The sequence below is a fragment of the Oncorhynchus masou genome, unplaced genomic scaffold, assembly GCF_036934945.1.
Source record: "Oncorhynchus masou masou isolate Uvic2021 unplaced genomic scaffold, UVic_Omas_1.1 unplaced_scaffold_823, whole genome shotgun sequence".
In the NCBI taxonomy this organism is placed as follows: Eukaryota; Metazoa; Chordata; class Actinopteri; order Salmoniformes; family Salmonidae; genus Oncorhynchus; species Oncorhynchus masou.
Genome location: NW_027014708.1, coordinates 239,795 through 258,215, shown reverse-complemented (window position 1 = coordinate 258,215; position 18,421 = coordinate 239,795). Strand labels below are relative to the sequence as shown.

The following is an 18,421-nucleotide window of genomic DNA, read 5'->3' as shown; positions in this document are numbered from 1 at the left end:
GAGAGAGTAAGGAGTGGAGAAAGAGGGTGCAGCTGTCTGCTGGCTCTTTACCTCTCTGTACTTAGTGCCCTTCTCCAGTTAATGTGTGACCAAGTGAGCATTAGGAAAGGTAGGTGTGTGTGTGTGTATGGACATGTTTAACTATAATTGTGGAGACCAGAAGTCCCCACAAAAATAGTAAACATGCATTTGGCCAACTGGGGACATTTTGTTAGTCCCCACGAGGTCAAATGCTATTTAGGGAAAATAGGATTTTGAATGGAGTCCCCACAAGTTTAGCTGATTTAGACTGTGTGTGTGTGTGTGTGTTTATGTCACTTGAGTGTATTGTGTTTCTTTTCAACCAACAAATAACCCTCCCTGAACTTTGAAACATTTATGAGCCAATCAGCAACTGCTTCCCAGGACAAAACTAGTGTCACCTGGCACCTGTCCAGTAACCAAGGTTATCTGGGCAGGTAACCGTGACAACATAAATAATTCAGAAGGAGAGGGAGCCAGCCGAGAGGGCGGGGCGCTGAGAGAGAGAGAGAGGCGGGGGTGACGGAACAGGTGTCCGAGAGGGCGGGGCGCTGAGAGAGAGAGGGGCGGGGGTGAAGGAGAGGCAACAGAGTGACACAGACGAAGGAAGCAGGTTGAGAAAACATATGTCTAAAAAGAGGGACTGTGAGAAAAGAGTCAAAACGATAAGGAGAGAAAGAAAGCAGGAGTGAAAAGCAGCCCGACGGGGAGAATGGAACGGTGAGGCCAGAGACCAGCGAGAAAAAGAAACTACAAGGGTGAATCAGGGAAAACTCCGGTCCGGTCATGGAAGCAGAGCTGGAAGAAGAGGACGGGAGTTTCACTAACATCTCCCTCGCCGATGACAGACCTTCAGGTAAGACAAACTCACCTTTAATTACAAAGCTAGTAGCTCTGTCCATTCACCGACACACCAGTAGGGGAGAGGGGGGTAAGTTGAGCCACCCTTGTTTCTAGGAAACCACACACACACAGAGACAGACACACACACACAGAGACAGACAGACAGACAGACAGACAGACAGACAGACAGACAGACAGACAGACAGACAGACAGACAGACAGACAGACAGACAGACAGACAGACAGACAGACAGACAGACAGAGATGTTCAGTACTTTATAAGCAGTACAGAGGTGAGGTTTTTCTTGTGAAGCAGGATTCAGGTTCTGGGTGGCCTTTTATCTGTATACAGGTCAGCTATAAACACAGACAGAGACACAAACACAAAGCTACAGAACACTGAGGTACTACAAGCTACAAAACACAGAGGTACTATAAGGTACAGAACATAGAGGTACTATAAGGTACAGAACATAGAGGTACTATAAGTTACAGAACACAGAGGTACTATAAGGTACAGAACATAGAGGTACTATAAGGTACAGAACAGAGGTACTATAAGGTACAGAACATAGAGGTACTATAAGGTACAGAACACAAGGTACTATAAGTTACAGAACACTGAGGTACTATAAGCTACAGAACATAGAGGTACTATAAGGTACAGAACACAGAGGTAATATAAGCTACAGAACACAAGGTACTATAAGGTACAGAACATAGAGGTACTATAAGGTACAGAACACAGAGGTACTATAAGCTACAGAACATCGAGGTACTATAAGGTACAGAACATAGAGGTACTATAAGGTACAGAACATCGAGGTACTATAAGGTACAGAACACAGAGGTACTATAAGGTACAGAACACTGAGGTACTATAAGGTACAGAACATCGAGGTACTATAAGGTACAGAACACAGAGGTACTATAAGCTACAGAACATAGAGGTACTATAAGGTACAGAACATCGAGGTACTATAAGGTACAGAACATAGAGGTACTATAAGGTACAGAACACAGAGGTACTATAAGCTACAGAACATAGAGGTACTATAAGGTACAGAACATCGAGGTACTATAAGGTACAGAACATAGAGGTACTATAAGGTACAGAACACAGAGGTACTATAAGGTACAGAACACTGAGGTACTATAAGGTACAGAACATAGAGGTACTATAAGGTACAGAACACAGAGGTACTATAAGGTACAGAACACAGAGGTACTATAAGGTACAGAACACTGAGGTACTATAACCTACAGAACACAAGGTACTATAAGGTACAGAACACAAGGTACTATAAGCTACAGAACACAGAGGTACTATAAGGTACAGAACACAGAGGTACTATAAGGTACAGAACACTGAGGTACTATAAGGTACAGAACACAGAGGTACTATAAGGTACAGAACACAGAGGTACTATAAGGTACAGAACCTCAGGACTAGAGGTACAGAACCTCAGGACTGGAGGTACAGACTGGGTAGTGTTGGCCAAGCAACAGTCTCACCTGGGTTGGTCTTAGCTGCAGACAGAAGGAGACACATATAAACCCTTCAAACTGGAGCACAGAGCAGAGAGTAACCAAGCACACTGATCCTGGTGGCTGTGATATGTTGTGTGTGTTACGGCTGGTCGAGCCTTGCCTACCGCTGCTGCTCCGCTAGCCTGTGTAGTTCACTACTCAGGGAGTGACCGAGAGACTGTCAGAGCTGCAGTGTGTGTGTGTTTACGGTGTCTGAGGCTGTACATTAGGCACAAACAGATACAACCTGCACAATCAATGTACGCATACAGTCGCACACAGTGCTGCCACACCTATCGGATATCACATGTCCTTCACGTTTTCCCTTCATCAGACTACTAGTCTACATCTAGTGGAAGGAGCAAGTAGACAAGAGGAGGGAATGAGGTCATACAAGCGTATTGTTTCGGGGCCCAATTAATGTGATGTTATATTTTGCTTCCGGCTGTGTCTGATTGCATTGCGCTGCTCCCCCTGTCGGCCGCGTCGGTTCCTACACCCAGATAATGTGAGGACGTCCCATCGCCGACTGTCATACATGGAAATCCGCAGTGTCGTCGAGCACATAACAACGTTATCCACACAAAACCCGGCTAACGTTTTGACACAATATTGCTATTATATCGAAGGGTAAGTGACTGACATTTCAGAAATGTAACGAGACTTACGAGGCTTGTCGTTGTTGAGATTCGCACGTCAATTCTACGGATTTGACAGATTTTCTGAGATTTTAGCTGTCTAACTTGCTACTGTAACGACCATTGTGACTAACTACGAGTTAGTTAGGTACACAAACTAACATCGTAATATCGCAGGTATTAATGTGACAGCCGGTAGTTAGCTACAGGAGTCGTTTTCTTCCTTCTCTGTAAAAGGTGAGCATATCGTATGAACCAGCTAGATGGCTAACATTAGCCTGCCGCTATGCTAACTTACCAGCTGCCTGGTCTTGGGTGTGTTTAGTTACTGTAACAGCTGGAGAGACAGCTAGCTGGCTGGTCTTGGGTGTGTTTAGTTACTGTAACAGATAGAGAGACAGCTAGCTGGCTGGTCTTGGGTGTGTTTAGTTACTGTAACAGCTGGAGAGACAGCTGGCTGGCTGGTCTTGGGTGTGTTGTTGTTTAGTTACTGTAACAGATAGAGAGACAGCTAGCTGGCTGGTCTTGGGTGTGTTTAGTTACTGTAACAGCTGGAGAGACAGCTAGCTGGCTGGTCTTGGGTGTGTTTAGTTACTGTAACAGCTGGAGAGACAGCTAGCTGGCTGGTCTTGGGTGTGTTTAGTTACTGTAACAGCTAGAGAGACAGCTAGCTGGCTGGTCTTGGGTGTGTTTAGTTACTGTAACAGCTGGAGAGACAGCTAGCTGGCTGGTCTTGGGTGTGTTTAGTTTCTGTAACAGCTAGAGAGACAGCTGGCTGGCTGGTCTTGGGTGTGTTGTTGTTTAGTTACTGTAACAGCTAGAGAGACAGCTAGCTGGATGGTCTTGGGTGTGTTTAGTTACTGTAACAGCTAGAGAGACAGCTAGCTGGCTGGTCTTGGGTGTGTTGTTGTTTAGTTACTGTAACAGCTAGAGAGACAGCTAGCTGGATGGTCTTGGGTGTGTTTAGTTACTGTAACAGCTAGAGAGACAGCTAGCTGGCTGGTCTTGGGTGTGTTTAGTTACTGTAACAGCTAGAGAGACAGCTGGCTGGCTGGTCTTGGGTGTGTTGTTGTTTAGTTACTGTAACAGCTAGAGAGACAGCTAGCTGGCTGGTCTTGGGTGTGTTTAGTTACTGTAACAGCTAGAGAGACAGCTGGCTGGCTGGTCTTGGGTGTGTTTAGTTACTGTAACAGCTAGAGAGACAGCTGGCTGGCTGGTCTTGGGTGTGTTGTTGTTTAGTTACTGTAACAGCTAGAGAGACAGCTAGCTGGATGGTCTTGGGTGTGTTTAGTTACTGTAACAGCTAGAGAGACAGCTAGCTGGCTGGTCTTGGGTGTGTTTAGTTACTGTAACAGCTAGAGAGACAGCTAGCTGGCTGGTCTTGGGTGTGTTGTTGTTTAGTTACTGTAACAGCTAGAGAGACAGCTAGCTGGATGGTCTTGGGTGTGTTTATGTTTAGTTACTGTAACAGCTAGAGAGACAGCTAGCTGGCTGGTCTTGGGTGTGTTTATGTTTAGTTACTGTAACAGCTAGAGAGACAGCTAGCTGGCTGGTCTTGGGTGTGTTTAGTTACTGTAACAGCTAGAGAGACAGCTGGCTGGCTGGTCTTGGGTGTGTTTAGTTACTGTAACAGCTAGAGAGACAGCTGGCTGGCTGGTCTTGGGTGTGTTGTTGTTTAGTTACTGTAACAGCTAGAGAGACAGCTAGCTGGATGGTCTTGGGTGTGTTTAGTTACTGTAACAGCTAGAGAGACAGCTAGCTGGCTGGTCTTGGGTGTGTTTAGTTACTGTAACAGCTAGAGAGACAGCTAGCTGGCTGGTCTTGGGTGTGTTGTTGTTTAGTTACTGTAACAGCTAGAGAGACAGCGAGCTGCCTGGTCTTGGGTGTGTTTAGTTACTGTAACAGCTAGAGAGACAGCTAGCTGGCTGGTCTTGGGTGTGTTTAGTTACTGTAACAGCTAGAGAGACAGCTAGCTGGCTGGTCTTGGGTGTGTTTAGTTACTGTAACAGCTGGAGAGAGAGCTAGCTGGCTGGTTTTGGGTGTGTTTAGTTTCTGTAACCGCTGGAGAGACAGCTAGCTGGCTGGTCTTGGGTGTGTTTAGTTACTGTAACAGCTAGAGAGACAGCTAGCTGGCTGGTCTTGGGTGTGTTTAGTTACTGTAACAGCTAGAGAGACAGCTAGCTGGCTGGTCTTGGGTGTGTTTAGTTACTGTAACAGCTAGAGAGACAGCTGGCTGGCTGGTCTTGAGTGTGTTGTTGTTTAGTTACTGTAACAGCTAGAGAGACAGCTAGCTGGCTGGTCTTGGGTGTGTTTAGTTACTGTAACAGCTAGAGAGACAGCTAGCTGGATGGTCTTGGGTGTGTTGTTGTTTAGTTACTGTAACAGCTAGAGAGACAGCTAGCTGGATGGTCTTGGGTGTGTTTAGTTACTGTAACAGCTAGAGAGACAGCTAGCTGGATGGTCTTGGGTGTGTTTAGTTACTGTAACAGCTAGAGAGACAGCTAGCTGGATGGTCTTGGGTGTGTTTAGTTACTGTAACAGCTAGAGAGACAGCTAGCTGGCTGGTCTTGGGTGTGTTTAGTTACTGTAACAGCTGGAGAGACAGCTAGCTGGCTGGTCTTGGGTGTGTTGTTGTTTAGTTACTGTAACAGCTAGAGAGACAGCTGGCTGGTTGGTCTTGGGTGTGGTGATGTTTAGTTACTGTAACAGAGAGACAGCTAGCATCATTTGTCATCTTGGCCTGTTATGTCTTCCTCTGTCTTCTTGTTTGGTTATGTAGATGATGGTAGCCAGCTAACATAGTAGTACTGGTGTTCACTTATCTAACTAGCTACCTTTATCCACGTTGTTTGAGTTACCAGTCCGTTAGGCAGGTCGAGGAGGTAACTGGGGACCGTTAGTTGGAGACCAAGGGCTTTTTGGTTTCGGGACAGATGAGGTCTCTTTGAATGAGATGGCAGTGCTCCGGCACATGTTACGTTGCTTTGGATCCTTGTGGTTCAGCGGTCTGAGGTTCTGCATCTCAGTGCTAGAGGCGTCACTACTGACCCTGGTTCAGCGGTCTAAGGTACTGTGTCTCAGTGCTAGAGGCGTCACTACAGACCCTGGTTCAGCGGTCTAAGGCACTGTGTCTCAGTGCTAGAGGTGTCACTACAGACCCTGGTTCAGCGGTCTAAGGCACTGTGTCTCAGTACTAGAGGCGTCACTACAGACCCTGGTTCAGCGGTCTAAGGCACTGTGTCTCAGTGCTAGAGGCGTCACTACAGACCCTGGTTCAGCGGTCTAAGGCACTGTGTCTCAGTGCTAGAGACGTCACTACAGACCCTGGTTCAGCGGTCTAAGGTACTGTGTCTCAGTGCTAGAGGCGTCACTACAGACCCTGGTTCAGCGGTCTAAGGCACTGTGTCTCAGTGCTAGAGACGTCACTACAGACCCTGGTTCAGCGGTCTAAGGTACTGTGTCTCAGTGCTAGAGGTGTCACTACAGACCCTGGTTCAGCGGTCTAAGGTACTGCGTCTCAGTGTTAGAGACGTCACTACAGACCCTGGTTCAGCGGTCTAAGGCACTGTGTCTCAGTGTTAGAGACGTCACTACAGACCCTGGTTCAGCGGTCTAAGGTACTGTGTCTCAGTGCTAGAGGCGTCACTACAGACCCTGGTTCAGCGGTCTAAGGCACTGTGTCTCAGTGCTAGAGGCGTCACTACAGACCCTGGTTCAGCGGTCTAAGGCACTGTGTCTCAGTGCTAGAGGCGTCACTACAGACCCTGGTTTAGCGGTCTAAGGCACTGTGTCTCAGTGCTGGAGACGTCACTACAGACCCTGGTTCGATTCCAGGCTGTGTCACCACCGTCCGTGATTGGGAGTCCCGTAGGGCGGCGCAGCGTCGTCCCAGCGTCGTCCTGCTCCGGGTTCGGCCGGGGGAAGGCCGTCATTGTAAATAATAATTTGTTCCTAACTGACTTACCCAGTTAAATAAAGATGTATAATAGAAATCGTATGATTGAAACTAACTATATGTTTTGATCACCTTGATGTGTGTCTACAGGGGACAGAGGAACTGCAGTCCTGCTCACCAAACAGGACAACGAGGACTTCACCATGAACTGTCACATGGATGGTAATGAACGTCTGTCTGTCTGTCTGTCTGTCTGTCTGTCTGTCTGTCTGTCTGTCTGTCTGTCTGTCTGTCTGTCTGTCTGTCTGTCTGTCTGTCTGTCTGTCTGTCTGTCTGTCTGTCTGTCTGTCTGTCTGTCTGTCTGTCTGTCTGTCTGATTGTTTACGTGTGTGTTCAGTAATGTTGTGTGTTTGTGTGTATGTGTTCAGTAATATAGTGTGTTTGTGTGTATGTGTTCAGTAATATAGTGTGTGTTGTATGTGTTCAGTAATATAGTGTGTGTGTTGTTTGTTCAGTAATATACATTTACATTTACATTTAAGTCATTTAGCAGACGCTCTTATCCAGAGCGACTTACAAATTGGTGAATTCACCTTCTGACATCCAGTGGAACAGCCACTTTACAATAGTAGTGTGTATGTGTGTGTGTTCGGTAATATAGTGTGTGTTGTGTTGTGTTTGTTCAGTAATATAGTGTGTGTGTGTTCAGTAATATAGTGTGTGTTGTGTTGTGTTTGTTCAGTAATATAGTGTGTGTGTGTTCAGTAATATAGTGTGTGTTGTGTTGTGTGTGTTCAGTAATATATTGTGTGTGTGTTCGGTAATATAGTGTGTGTTGTGTTTGTTCGGTAATATAGTGCGTGTTGTGTTTGTTCAGTAATATAGTGTGTGTGTTGTGTGTGTTCAGTAATATAGTGTGTGTGTGTTCAGTAATATAGTGTTTATGTGTGTTTGTTCAGTAATATAGTGTGTATGTGTGTGTGTGTTCAGTAATATAGTGTGTATGTGTGTGTGTGTGTTCAGTAATATAGTGTGTGTGTTGTGTGTGTTCAGTAATATAGTGTATGTGTGTGTGTGTTCAGTAATATAGTGTGTGTGTGTTCAGTAATATAGTGTGTATGTGTTGTGTTGGTTCAGTAATATAGTGTGTGTTGTGGTGTGTGTTCAGTAATATAGTGTGTGTGTGTGTGTGTGTGTGTGTTTGTTCAGTAATATAGTGTGTGTATGTGTGTGTGTTCAGTAATATAGTGTGTGTTGTGTTGTGTTTGTTCAGTAATATAGTGTGTGTGTGTTCAGTAATATAGTGTGTGTTGTGTTGTGTGTGTTCAGTAATATATTGTGTGTGTGTTCGGTAATATAGTGTGTGTTGTGTTTGTTCGGTAATATAGTGCGTGTTGTGTTTGTTCAGTAATATAGTGTGTGTGTTGTGTGTGTTCAGTAATATAGTGTGTGTGTGTTCAGTAATATAGTGTTTATGTGTGTTTGTTCAGTAATATAGTGTGTATGTGTGTGTGTGTTCAGTAATATAGTGTGTATGTGTGTGTGTGTGTTCAGTAATATAGTGTGTGTGTTGTGTGTGTTCAGTAATATAGTGTATGTGTGTGTGTGTTCAGTAATATAGTGTGTGTGTGTTCAGTAATATAGTGTGTATGTGTTGTGTTGGTTCAGTAATATAGTGTGTGTTGTGGTGTGTGTTCAGTAATATAGTGTGTGTGTGTGTGTGTTCAGTAATATAGTGTGTGTGTGTGTGTGTTCAGTAATATAGTGTGTGTGTGTGTGTGTGTTCAGTAATATAGTGTGTGTTGTGTGTGTTCAGTAATATAGTGTGTGTTGTGTTGTGTGTGTTCAGTAATATAGTGTGTGTTGTGGTGTGTGTTCAGTAATATAGTGTGTGTGTGTGTGTGTTCAGTAATATAGTGTGTGTGTGTGTGTGTTCAGTAATATAGTGTGTGTGTGTGTGTGTTCAGTAATATAGTGTGTGTGTGTGTGTGTGTTCAGTAATATAGTGTGTGTTGTGTGTGTTCAGTAATATAGTGTGTGTTGTGTTGTGTGTGTTCAGTAATATAGTGTGTGTTGTGTTGTGTGTGTTCAGTAATATAGTGTGTGTTGTGTTGTGTGTGTTCAGTAATATAGTGTGTGTGTTGTTTGTTCAGTAATATAGTGTGTTGTGTGTGTTCAGTAATATAGTGTGTGTTGTGTTGTGTGTGTTCAGTAATATAGTGTGTGTTGTGTTGTGTGTGTTCAGTAATATAGTGTGTGTGTGTTTGTCAGGAGACATGGAGAACCAGGTTGAGATGGAGGAGAAGACTAGGCTCATCAACCAGGTGCTGGAGCTACAACACACACTGGAAGGTAACATCTCTCTCTGTTACACATCTCTCTCTGTTACACATCTCTCTCTGTTACACATCTCTCTCTCTCTCTGTTACACATCTCTCTCTGTTACACATCTCTCTCTGTTACACACATCTCTCTCTCTGTTACACACATCTCTCTCTCTGTTACACAGTGGAAGGTGTGTTCATGTCTCTCCTCTCTCTGTTACACAGTGGAAGGTGTGTTCATGTCTCCTCTCTGTTACACAGTGGAAGGTGTGTTCATGTCTCTCTGTTACACAGTGGAAGGTGTGTTCATGTCTCCTCTCTCTGTTACACAGTGGAAGGTGTGTTCATGTCTCCTCTCTATTACACAGTGGAAGGTGTGTTCATGTCTCCTCTCTGTTACACAGTGGAAGGTGTGTTCATGTCTCCTCTCTGTTACACAGTGGAAGGTGTGTTCATGTCTCTCTGTTACACAGTGGAAGGTGTGTTCATGTCTCTCTGTTACACAGTGGAAGGTGTGTTCATGTCTCCTCTCTGTTACACAGTGGAAGGTGTGTTCATGTCTCTCCTCTCTCTGTTACACAGTGGAAGGTGTGTTCATGTCTCCTCTCTCTGTTACACAGTGGAAGGTGTGTTCATGTCTCCTCTCTCTGTTACACAGTGGAAGGTGTGTTCATGTCTCCTCTCTGTTACACAGTGGAAGGTGTGTTCATGTCTCTCTGTTACACAGTGGAAGGTGTGTTCATGTCTCCTCTCTCTGTTACACAGTGGAAGGTGTGTTCATGTCTCCTCTCTGTTACACAGTGGAAGGTGTGTTCATGTCTCCTCTCTGTTACACAGTGGAAGGTGTGTTCATGTCTCCTCTCTGTTACACAGTGGAAGGTGTGTTCATGTCTCCTCTGTTACACAGTGGAAGGTGTGTTCATGTCTCCTCTCTGTTACACAGTGGAAGGTGTGTTCATGTCTCTCCTCTCTCTGTTACACAGTGGAAGGTGTGTTCATGTCTCCTCTCTCTGTTACACAGTGGAAGGTGTGTTCATGTCTCCTCTCTGTTACACAGTGGAAGGTGTGTTCATGTCTCCTCTCTGTTACACAGTGGAAGGTGTGTTCATGTCTCTCTGTTACACAGTGGAAGGTGTGTTCATGTCTCCTCTCTCTGTTACACAGTGGAAGGTGTGTTCATGTCTCCTCCCTGTTACACAGTGGAAGGTGTGTTCATGTCTCCTCTCTGTTACACAGTGGAAGGTGTGTTCATGTCTCCTCCCTGTTACACAGTGGAAGGTGTGTTCATGTCTCCTCTCTGTTACACAGTGGAAGGTGTGTTCATGTCTCCTCTCTGTTACACAGTGGAAGGTGTGTTCATGTCTCCTCTCTGTTACACAGTGGAATGTGTGTTCATGTCTCCTCTCTGTTACACAGTGGAAGGTGTGTTCATGTCTCTCCTCTCTGTTACACAGTGGAAGGTGTGTTCATGTCTCCTCTCTGTTACACAGTGGAAGGTGTGTTCATGTCTCCTCTCTGTTACACAGTGGAAGGTGTGTTCATGTCTCTCCTCTCTCTGTTACACAGTGGAAGGTTTGTTCATGTCTCCTCTCTGTTACACAGTGGAAGGTGTGTTCATGTCTCCTCTCTGTTACACAGTGGAAGGTTTGTTCATGTCTCCTCTGTTACACAGTGGAAGGTGTGTTCATGTCTCCTCTCTGTTACACAGTGGAAGGTGTGTTCATGTCTCCTCTCTCTGTTACACAGTGGAAGGTGTGTTCATGTCTCCTCTCTGTTACACAGTGGAATGTGTGTTCATGTCTCCTCTCTGTTACACAGTGGAAGGTGTGTTCATGTCTCCTCTCTGTTACACAGTGGAAGGTGTGTTCATGTCTCCTCTCTGTTACACAGTGGAAGGTGTGTTCATGTCTCCTCTCTGTTACACAGTGGAAGGTGTGTTCATGTCTCCTCTCTGTTACACAGTGGAATGTGTGTTCATGTCTCCTCTCTGTTACACAGTGGAAGGTGTGTTCATGTCTCTCCTCTCTGTTACACAGTGGAAGGTGTGTTCATGTCTCCTCTGTTACACAGTGGAAGGTGTGTTCATGTCTCCTCTCTGTTACACAGTGGAAGGTGTGTTCATGTCTCTCCTCTCTCTCTGTTACACAGTGGAAGGTGTGTTCATGTCTCCTCTCTGTTACACAGTGGAAGGTGTGTTCATGTCTCCTCTCTGTTACACAGTGGAAGGTGTGTTCATGTCTCCTCTGTTACACAGTGGAAGGTGTGTTCATGTCTCCTCTGTTACACAGTGGAAGGTGTGTTCATGTCTCCTCTCTGTTACACAGTGGAAGGTGTGTTCATGTCTCCTCTCTCTGTTACACAGTGGAAGGTGTGTTCATGTCTCCTCTCTCTGTTACACAGTGGAAGGTGTGTTCATGTCTCCTCTCTCTGTTACACAGTGGAAGGTGTGTTCATGTCTCCTCTCTGTTACACAGTGGAAGGTGTGTTCATGTCTCCTCTCTGTTACACAGTGGAAGGTGTGTTCATGTCTCCTCTCTCTGTTACACAGTGGAAGGTGTGTTCATGTCTCCTCTCTCTGTTACACAGTGGAAGGTGTGTTCATGTCTCCTCTCTCTCTGTTACACAGTGGAAGGTGTGTTCATGTCTCCTCTCTGTTACACAGTGGAAGGTGTGTTCATGTCTCCTCTCTGTTACACAGTGGAAGGTGTGTTCATGTCTCCTCTCTGTTACACAGTGGAAGGTGTGTTCATGTCTCTCCTCTCTCTGTTACACAGTGGAAGGTGTGTTCATGTCTCTTCTCTCTGTTACACAGTGGAAGGTGTGTTCATGTCTCTCCTCTCTGTTACACAGTGGAAGGTGTGTTCATGTCTCTAAAACAATCAGTCTAGTCTGGCAGGGAGGAGTATTTGTCATTGATGTGGAATAAGCTAAAACATTCAGTCTAGTCTGGCATTGATGTGGAATAAGCTAAAACATTCAGTCTAGTCTGGCATTGATGTGGAATAAGCTAAAACATTCAGTTTAGTCTGGCATTGATGTGGAATAAGCTAAAACATTCAGTCTCATCTGGCATTGATGTGGGGCGGCAGGGTAGCCTAGTGGTTAGAGCATTGGACTAGCAACCGAAAGGTTGCGAGTTCGTATCCCCGAGCTGACAAGGTACAAACCTGTCGTTCTGCCCCTGAACAGGCAGTTAACCCACTGTTCCCAGGCCGTCATTGAAAATAAGAATTTGTTCTTAACTGACTTGCCTAGTAAAATAAAAGGTAAAAAATTTTTTTGATGTGGAATAAACGAAATCATTCAGTCTAGTCTGGCATTGATGTGGAATAAGCTAAAACATTCAGTCTAGTCTGGCATTGATGTGGAATAAGCTAAAACATTCAGTCTAGTCTGGCATTGATGTGGAATAAGCTAAAACATTCAGTCTCGTCTGGCATTGATGTGGAATAAGCTAAAACATTCAGTCTAGTCTGGCATTGATGTGGAATAAGCTAAAACATTCAGTCTCGTCTGGCATTGATGTGGAATAAGCTAAAACATTCAGTCTAGTCTGGCATTGATGTGGAATAAGCTAAAACATTGTCTAGTCTGGCATTGATGTGGAATAAGCTAAAACATTCAGTCTAGTCTGGCATTGATGTGGAATAAGCTAAAACATTCAGTCTAGTCTGGCATTGATGTGGAATAAGCTAAAACATTCAGTCTCGTCTGGCATTGATGTGGAATAAGCTAAAACATTCAGTCTAGTCTGGCATTGATGTGGAATAAGCTAAAACATTCAGTCTAGTCTGGCATTGATGTGGAATAAGCTAAAACATTCAGTCTCGTCTGGCATTGATGTGGAATAAGCTAAAACATTCAGTCTAGTCTGGCATTGATGTGGAATAAGCTAAAACATTCAGTCTAGTCTGGCATTGATGTGGAATAAGCTAAAACATTCAGTCTAGTCTGGCATTGATGTGGAATAATCTATCAGGAGAGTTCTGGTTCTGTATCGGCAGGTCATCTATCATTACTTAGGGGGGGGGTGGCCTCCCTGTCAACCTCTGTTGCACCCAGCCTTAAAAATGATTATCTCGGGGAAACACTGGTCTGTCTAGTTCTAAGTTCTGCACCTCTGTTGTTCCAGACCTGTCAGCACGTGTGGATGCGGTCAAAGAGGAGAACCTGAAGTTGAAGTCGGAGAACCAGGTTCTAGGCCAGTACATCGAGAACCTCATGTCGGCCTCCAGCGTGTTCCAAACCACCGACAACAAGAGCAAACGGAAGTAACCCACGGCGACCGAGGGGAGTTGAGACCACCTACAATAGCCCGGTAGCAGGTCTGTTTGTGCCGACACAAACCGTAGGCATGATGGCACAGACAGACTGGCACTCAGGCTACCTGCAACATCTCCTCTCCCAAATGACAGCCGAGGAGGTAGAAGATGTTTGTGACCACAGTTCTAGGGACGGATATGGGCGTGTTCCTAATGACAGATTATTTCCTCAGTAGTGTACTATGTAGTGTATAGAATGCCATAAGCTCTGGTTAAAAGTAGTGTACTATGTAGTGAATAGGATGCCATGAGCTCTGGTTAAAAGTAGTGTACTATGTAGGGAATAGGATGCCATGAGCTCTGGTGAGAAGTAGTGTACTATGTAGGGAATAGAATGCCATAAGCTCTGATTAAAAGTAGTGTACTATGTAGGGAATAGAATGCCATGAGCTCTGGTTAAAAGTAGTGTACTATGTAGGGAATAGAATGCCATGAGCTTTGGTGAGAAGTAGTGTACTATGTAGGGAATAGGATGCCATGAGCTCTGGTGAGAAGTAGTGTACTATGTAGGGAATAGGATGCCATACGCTCTGGTGAGAAGTAGTGTACTATGTAGGGAATAGGATGCCATGAGCTCTGGTGAGAAGTAGTGTACTATGTAGGGAATAGGATGCCATACGCTCTGGTGAGAAGTAGTGTACTATGTAGGGAATAGAATGCCATAAGCTCTGGTGAGAAGTAGTGTACTATGTAGGGAATAGAATGCCATACGCTCTGGTGAGAAGTAGTGTACTATGTAGGGAATAGGATGCCATGAGCTCTGGTGAGAAGTAGTGTACTATGTAGGGAATAGGATGCCATACGCTCTGGTGAGAAGTAGTGTACTATGTAGGGAATAGAATGCCATAAGCTCTGGTGAGAAGTAGTGTACTATGTAGGGAATAGAATGCCATACGCTCTGGTGAGAAGTAGTGTACTATGTAGGGAATAGAATGCCATACGCTCTGGTGAGAAGTAGTGTACTATGTAGGGAATAGGATGCCATGAGCTCTGGTGAGAAGTAGTGTACTATGTAGGGAATAGGATGCCATGAGCTCTGGTGAGAAGTAGTGTACTATGTAGGGAATAGGATGCCATAAGCTCTGGTGAGAAGTAGTGTACTATGTAGGGAATAGGATGCCATAAGCTCTGGTGAGAAGTAGTGTACTATGTAGGGAATAGGATGCCATAAGCTCTGGTGAGAAGTAGTGTACTATGTAGGGAATAGGATGCCATAAGCTCTGGTGAGAAGTAGTGTACTATGTAGGGAATAGGATGCCATAAGCTCTGGTGAGAAGTAGTGTACTATGTAGGGAATAGGATGCCATAAGCTCTGGTGAGAAGTAGTGTACTATGTAGGGAATAGGATGCCATGAGCTCTGGTGAGAAGTAGTGTACTATGTAGGGAATAGAATGCCATAAGCTCTGGTGAGAAGTAGTGTACTATGTAGGGAATAGAATGCCATACGCTCTGGTGAGAAGTAGTGTACTATGTAGGGAATAGGATGCCATGAGCTCTGGTGAGAAGTAGTGTACTATGTAGGGAATAGGATGCCATAAGCTCTGGTGAGAAGTAGTGTACTATGTAGGGAATAGAATGCCATACGCTCTGGTGAGAAGTAGTGTACTATGTAGGGAATAGGATGCCATGAGCTCTGGTGAGAAGTAGTGTACTATGTAGGGAATAGGATGCCATAAGCTCTGGTGAGAAGTAGTGTACTATGTAGGGAATAGAATGCCATAAGCTCTGGTGAGAAGTAGTGTACTATGTAGGGAATAGGATGCCATGAGCTCTGGTGAGAAGTAGTGTACTATGTAGGGAATAGGATGCCATAAGCTCTGGTGAGAAGTAGTGTACTATGTAGGGAATAGGATGCCATAAGCTCTGGTGAGAAGTAGTGTACTATGTAGGGAATAGGATGCCATAAGCTCTGGTGAGAAGTAGTGTACTATGTAGGGAATAGGATGCCATAAGCTCTGGTGAGAAGTAGTGTACTATGTAGGGAATAGGATGCCATACGCTCTGGTGAGAAGTAGTGTACTATGTAGGGAATAGGATGCCATACGCTCTGGTGAGAAGTAGTGTACTATGTAGGGAATAGGATGCCATACGCTCTGGTGAGAAGTAGTGTACTATGTAGAGTAGTCTGATCCTAGATCTGTGGTTAGGGGGCAACTTCTAATTCCAGACCCCCCAAATCCTCCCTCCTCTCCAACTACACCCCTAAGAGTCCAGTTTACATTCTTGTTTGACCTCTTTTTACCCCCCCCCACCCACCCACACATGATTTAACTGGTTTTATAATTCATCTTAGAATACTGTTTTGTGTTGTCATGGCAACGGCATCTCTAATGAGTTATGACATCAGACCTTTTTATTTCGATGACTCGTTGGATGTGAATATGGTCAAACTCCTGGCCCCAAAATATGAATCTAACATATTGAATGTGAATATGGTCAAACTCCTGGCCCCAAAATATGAATCTAACATATTGAATGACTTGTTGGATGTGAATATGGTCAAACTCCTGGCCCCAAAATATGAATCTAACATATTGAATGACATGTCAATGTAATACAATAATATAATAACGCATCCCATCGACTGTTCTCTCATCTGATTGGTCAAAAGGTTACTAGGTGTCTGTTTTTTTAAATGTATTGTTAATTTCCGCCACTTATTGATCAACACAAACGTTATGAAATCTGATTCTGTATGACGTTTTTTTTTTTTTAAGCAGTACTACTAAGATACTCCGATGTGTGTTGTCGTCCCTGGTATGCTACCCATTCCACCAGGAAGGGGATTCATATCGTCACCATGGAGTGCTGTGTGGAGTCGGTAGGGGAAGGAAAAAGCACAGTGAACCTGTATTCTGTTGTACATAACAAACGATGCCATCTTGAACACAACCCTGGACTGGGGTCAAGTTACACGACGGGGTGAGACGGCCTCCTCTACCTATGATGGAGAGGGAGGACAGAAGAGACCTCTGCTTTTTACTGTTCAGAGCCTTGAGTGGTATTGATTAGAACACTCAGGCTGTGGAACACTCCGGAAGGTTCCGTCAGTGCATTAACACAGAGCTGCTGATAAGGAGTGGTATTGATTAGAACACTCAGGCTGTGGAACACTCCGGAAGGTTCCGTCAGTGCATTAACACAGAGCTGCTGATAAGGAGTGGTATTGATTAGAACACTCAGGCTGTGGAACACTCCGGAAGGTTCCGTCAGTGCATTAACACAGAGCTGCTGATAAGGAGTGGTATTGATTAGAACACTCAGGCTGTGGAACACTCCGGAAGGTTCCGTCAGTGCATTAACACAGAGCTGCTGATAAGGAGTGGTATTGATTAGAACACTCAGGCTGTGGAACACTCCGGAAGGTTCCGTCAGTGCATTAACACAGAGCTGCTGATAAGGAGTGGTATTGATTAGAACACTCAGGCTGTGGAACACTCCGGAAGGTTCCGTCAGTGCATTAACACAGAGCTGCTGATAAGGAGTGGTATTGATTAGAACACTCAGGCTGTGGAACACTCCGGAAGGTTCCGTCAGTGCATTAACACAGAGCTGCTGATAAGGAGTGGTATTGATTAGAACACTCAGGCTGTGGAACACTCCGGAAGGTTCCGTCAGTGCATTAACACAGAGCTGCTGATAAGGAGTGGTATTGATTAGAACACTCAGGCTGTGGAACACTCCGGAAGGTTCCGTCAGTGCATTAACACAGAGCTGCTGATAAGGAGTGGTATTGATTAGAACACTCAGGCTGTGGAACACTCCGGAAGGTTCCGTCAGTGCATTAACACAGAGCTGCTGATAAGAAACGTTGTTAATCCTGCTTATGGTAATGGGCTGTGGAAGCATGACTGTGCTGTCCTCGGCTGGTTATAGTAGAGAGAAATAAGGAACGGGTACCAGCAGGAGATTCTATGAGAGCCTTTTATCAGGGATGTGATTAGGACAACATGAACAGTTGGGATTTTGGCTCGGAGATAGCGAGGTCAGTTTCAATTCTATTTGAATAGAGGACAAAATGGTCAGAAATGCCTAATTAAAATCGGGAAGGATCGCAACACTCAATTGTACGGAGATCGGCGTTTTGAGCAAGAGGTTCTACCAGACAACCATTCTATGGTTCTATTGGTTCCAGGTGCTAAAGGAAAAGATTGGGGAACATTGGGATTCCACTGCACTTCAATGCATCACGTTATTTATTTTTAATTTTGTATTATGTTGAAAATGTTATTATATTGTATGATCCACTGACTCTTGTTAGTCCCAAATGGCACCATATTCCCTATATAGTGCACTACTTTGGGCCTATAGGGCCCTGGTCAAAAGTAGTCTACCATCTAGGGAACAGAGTGCCATTTTGGGACATTAAACTTAGTTTTTCCTTCAGGCATGTTGATAACGCACACACACAATGAAACTAACTGCTGTTTAGAGATTCTGTGACTGTTTCCTTTTAACAATTTTGTTTTAATAAAATAAAAAATACTTCTGATGGAGTCGGGATTGGAACTCTGTATCAATATGGAAATAAGCAAAGGAGTGGAGGAGGCAGGAAAGGAGACAAGGATAGAATGAAAGGAGACAAGGGAAGGATAAAAGGCCTCTTAACATGCATCCTTAGTGAGAGATCTTGATTAGTTTATATAGGTTCTCTAGACGGCAGAGAAGTCTAGTGATTAGAGCGTTGGACTTGCAACCGAATCGAATCCCCGAGCTGACAAGGTACAAATCTGTCGTTCTGCCCCTGAACAAGGCAGTTAACCCACTGTTCCTGGGCCGTCATTGAAAATAAGAATGTATTCTTAACTGATATGTCTATTTAAATAAAGGTTAAAAAAATAAATGAA

General features: G+C 44.6%; 1 protein-coding gene across 3 annotated transcripts; it reads left to right on the top strand.

Moving 5' to 3' along the window:
• The first annotated feature begins 560 nt into the window (after positions 1–560).
• Positions 561–18,066, top strand: LOC135537593 (short coiled-coil protein B). 3 transcript variants are annotated; one of them, XM_064963725.1, is made up of 4 exons: positions 561–877; positions 7,078–7,149; positions 9,202–9,279; positions 13,384–18,066. In XM_064963725.1, exons 1-4 carry the CDS (start codon positions 808–810, stop codon positions 13,524–13,526), a joined length of 363 nt encoding a protein of 120 aa, XP_064819797.1. In that variant the 5' UTR covers positions 561–807; the 3' UTR covers positions 13,527–18,066. The 3 variants fall into 3 exon arrangements, with proteins under 3 accessions (XP_064819797.1, XP_064819796.1, XP_064819798.1); XM_064963724.1 differs by having other exon boundaries at positions 9,199–9,279; XM_064963726.1 differs by lacking the exon at positions 561–877 and adding an exon at positions 2,911–3,024 and having other exon boundaries at positions 9,199–9,279.
• Positions 18,067–18,421: the final 355 nt, after the last annotated feature.

Bases quoted from the DNA above. Each gene is read 5' to 3' on its own strand.
- LOC135537593 (XM_064963724.1), top strand. From the start codon at position 808: ATGGAAGCAGAGCTGGAAGAAGAGGACGGGAGTTTCACTAACATCTCC. The intron at 7,150-9,198 runs GTAATGAACGTC...TGTGTTTGTCAG, and splicing joins CATGAACTGTCACATGGATG to GAGACATGGAGAACCAGGTT. The intron at 9,280-13,383 runs GTAACATCTCTC...CTGTTGTTCCAG, and splicing joins GCTACAACACACACTGGAAG to ACCTGTCAGCACGTGTGGAT.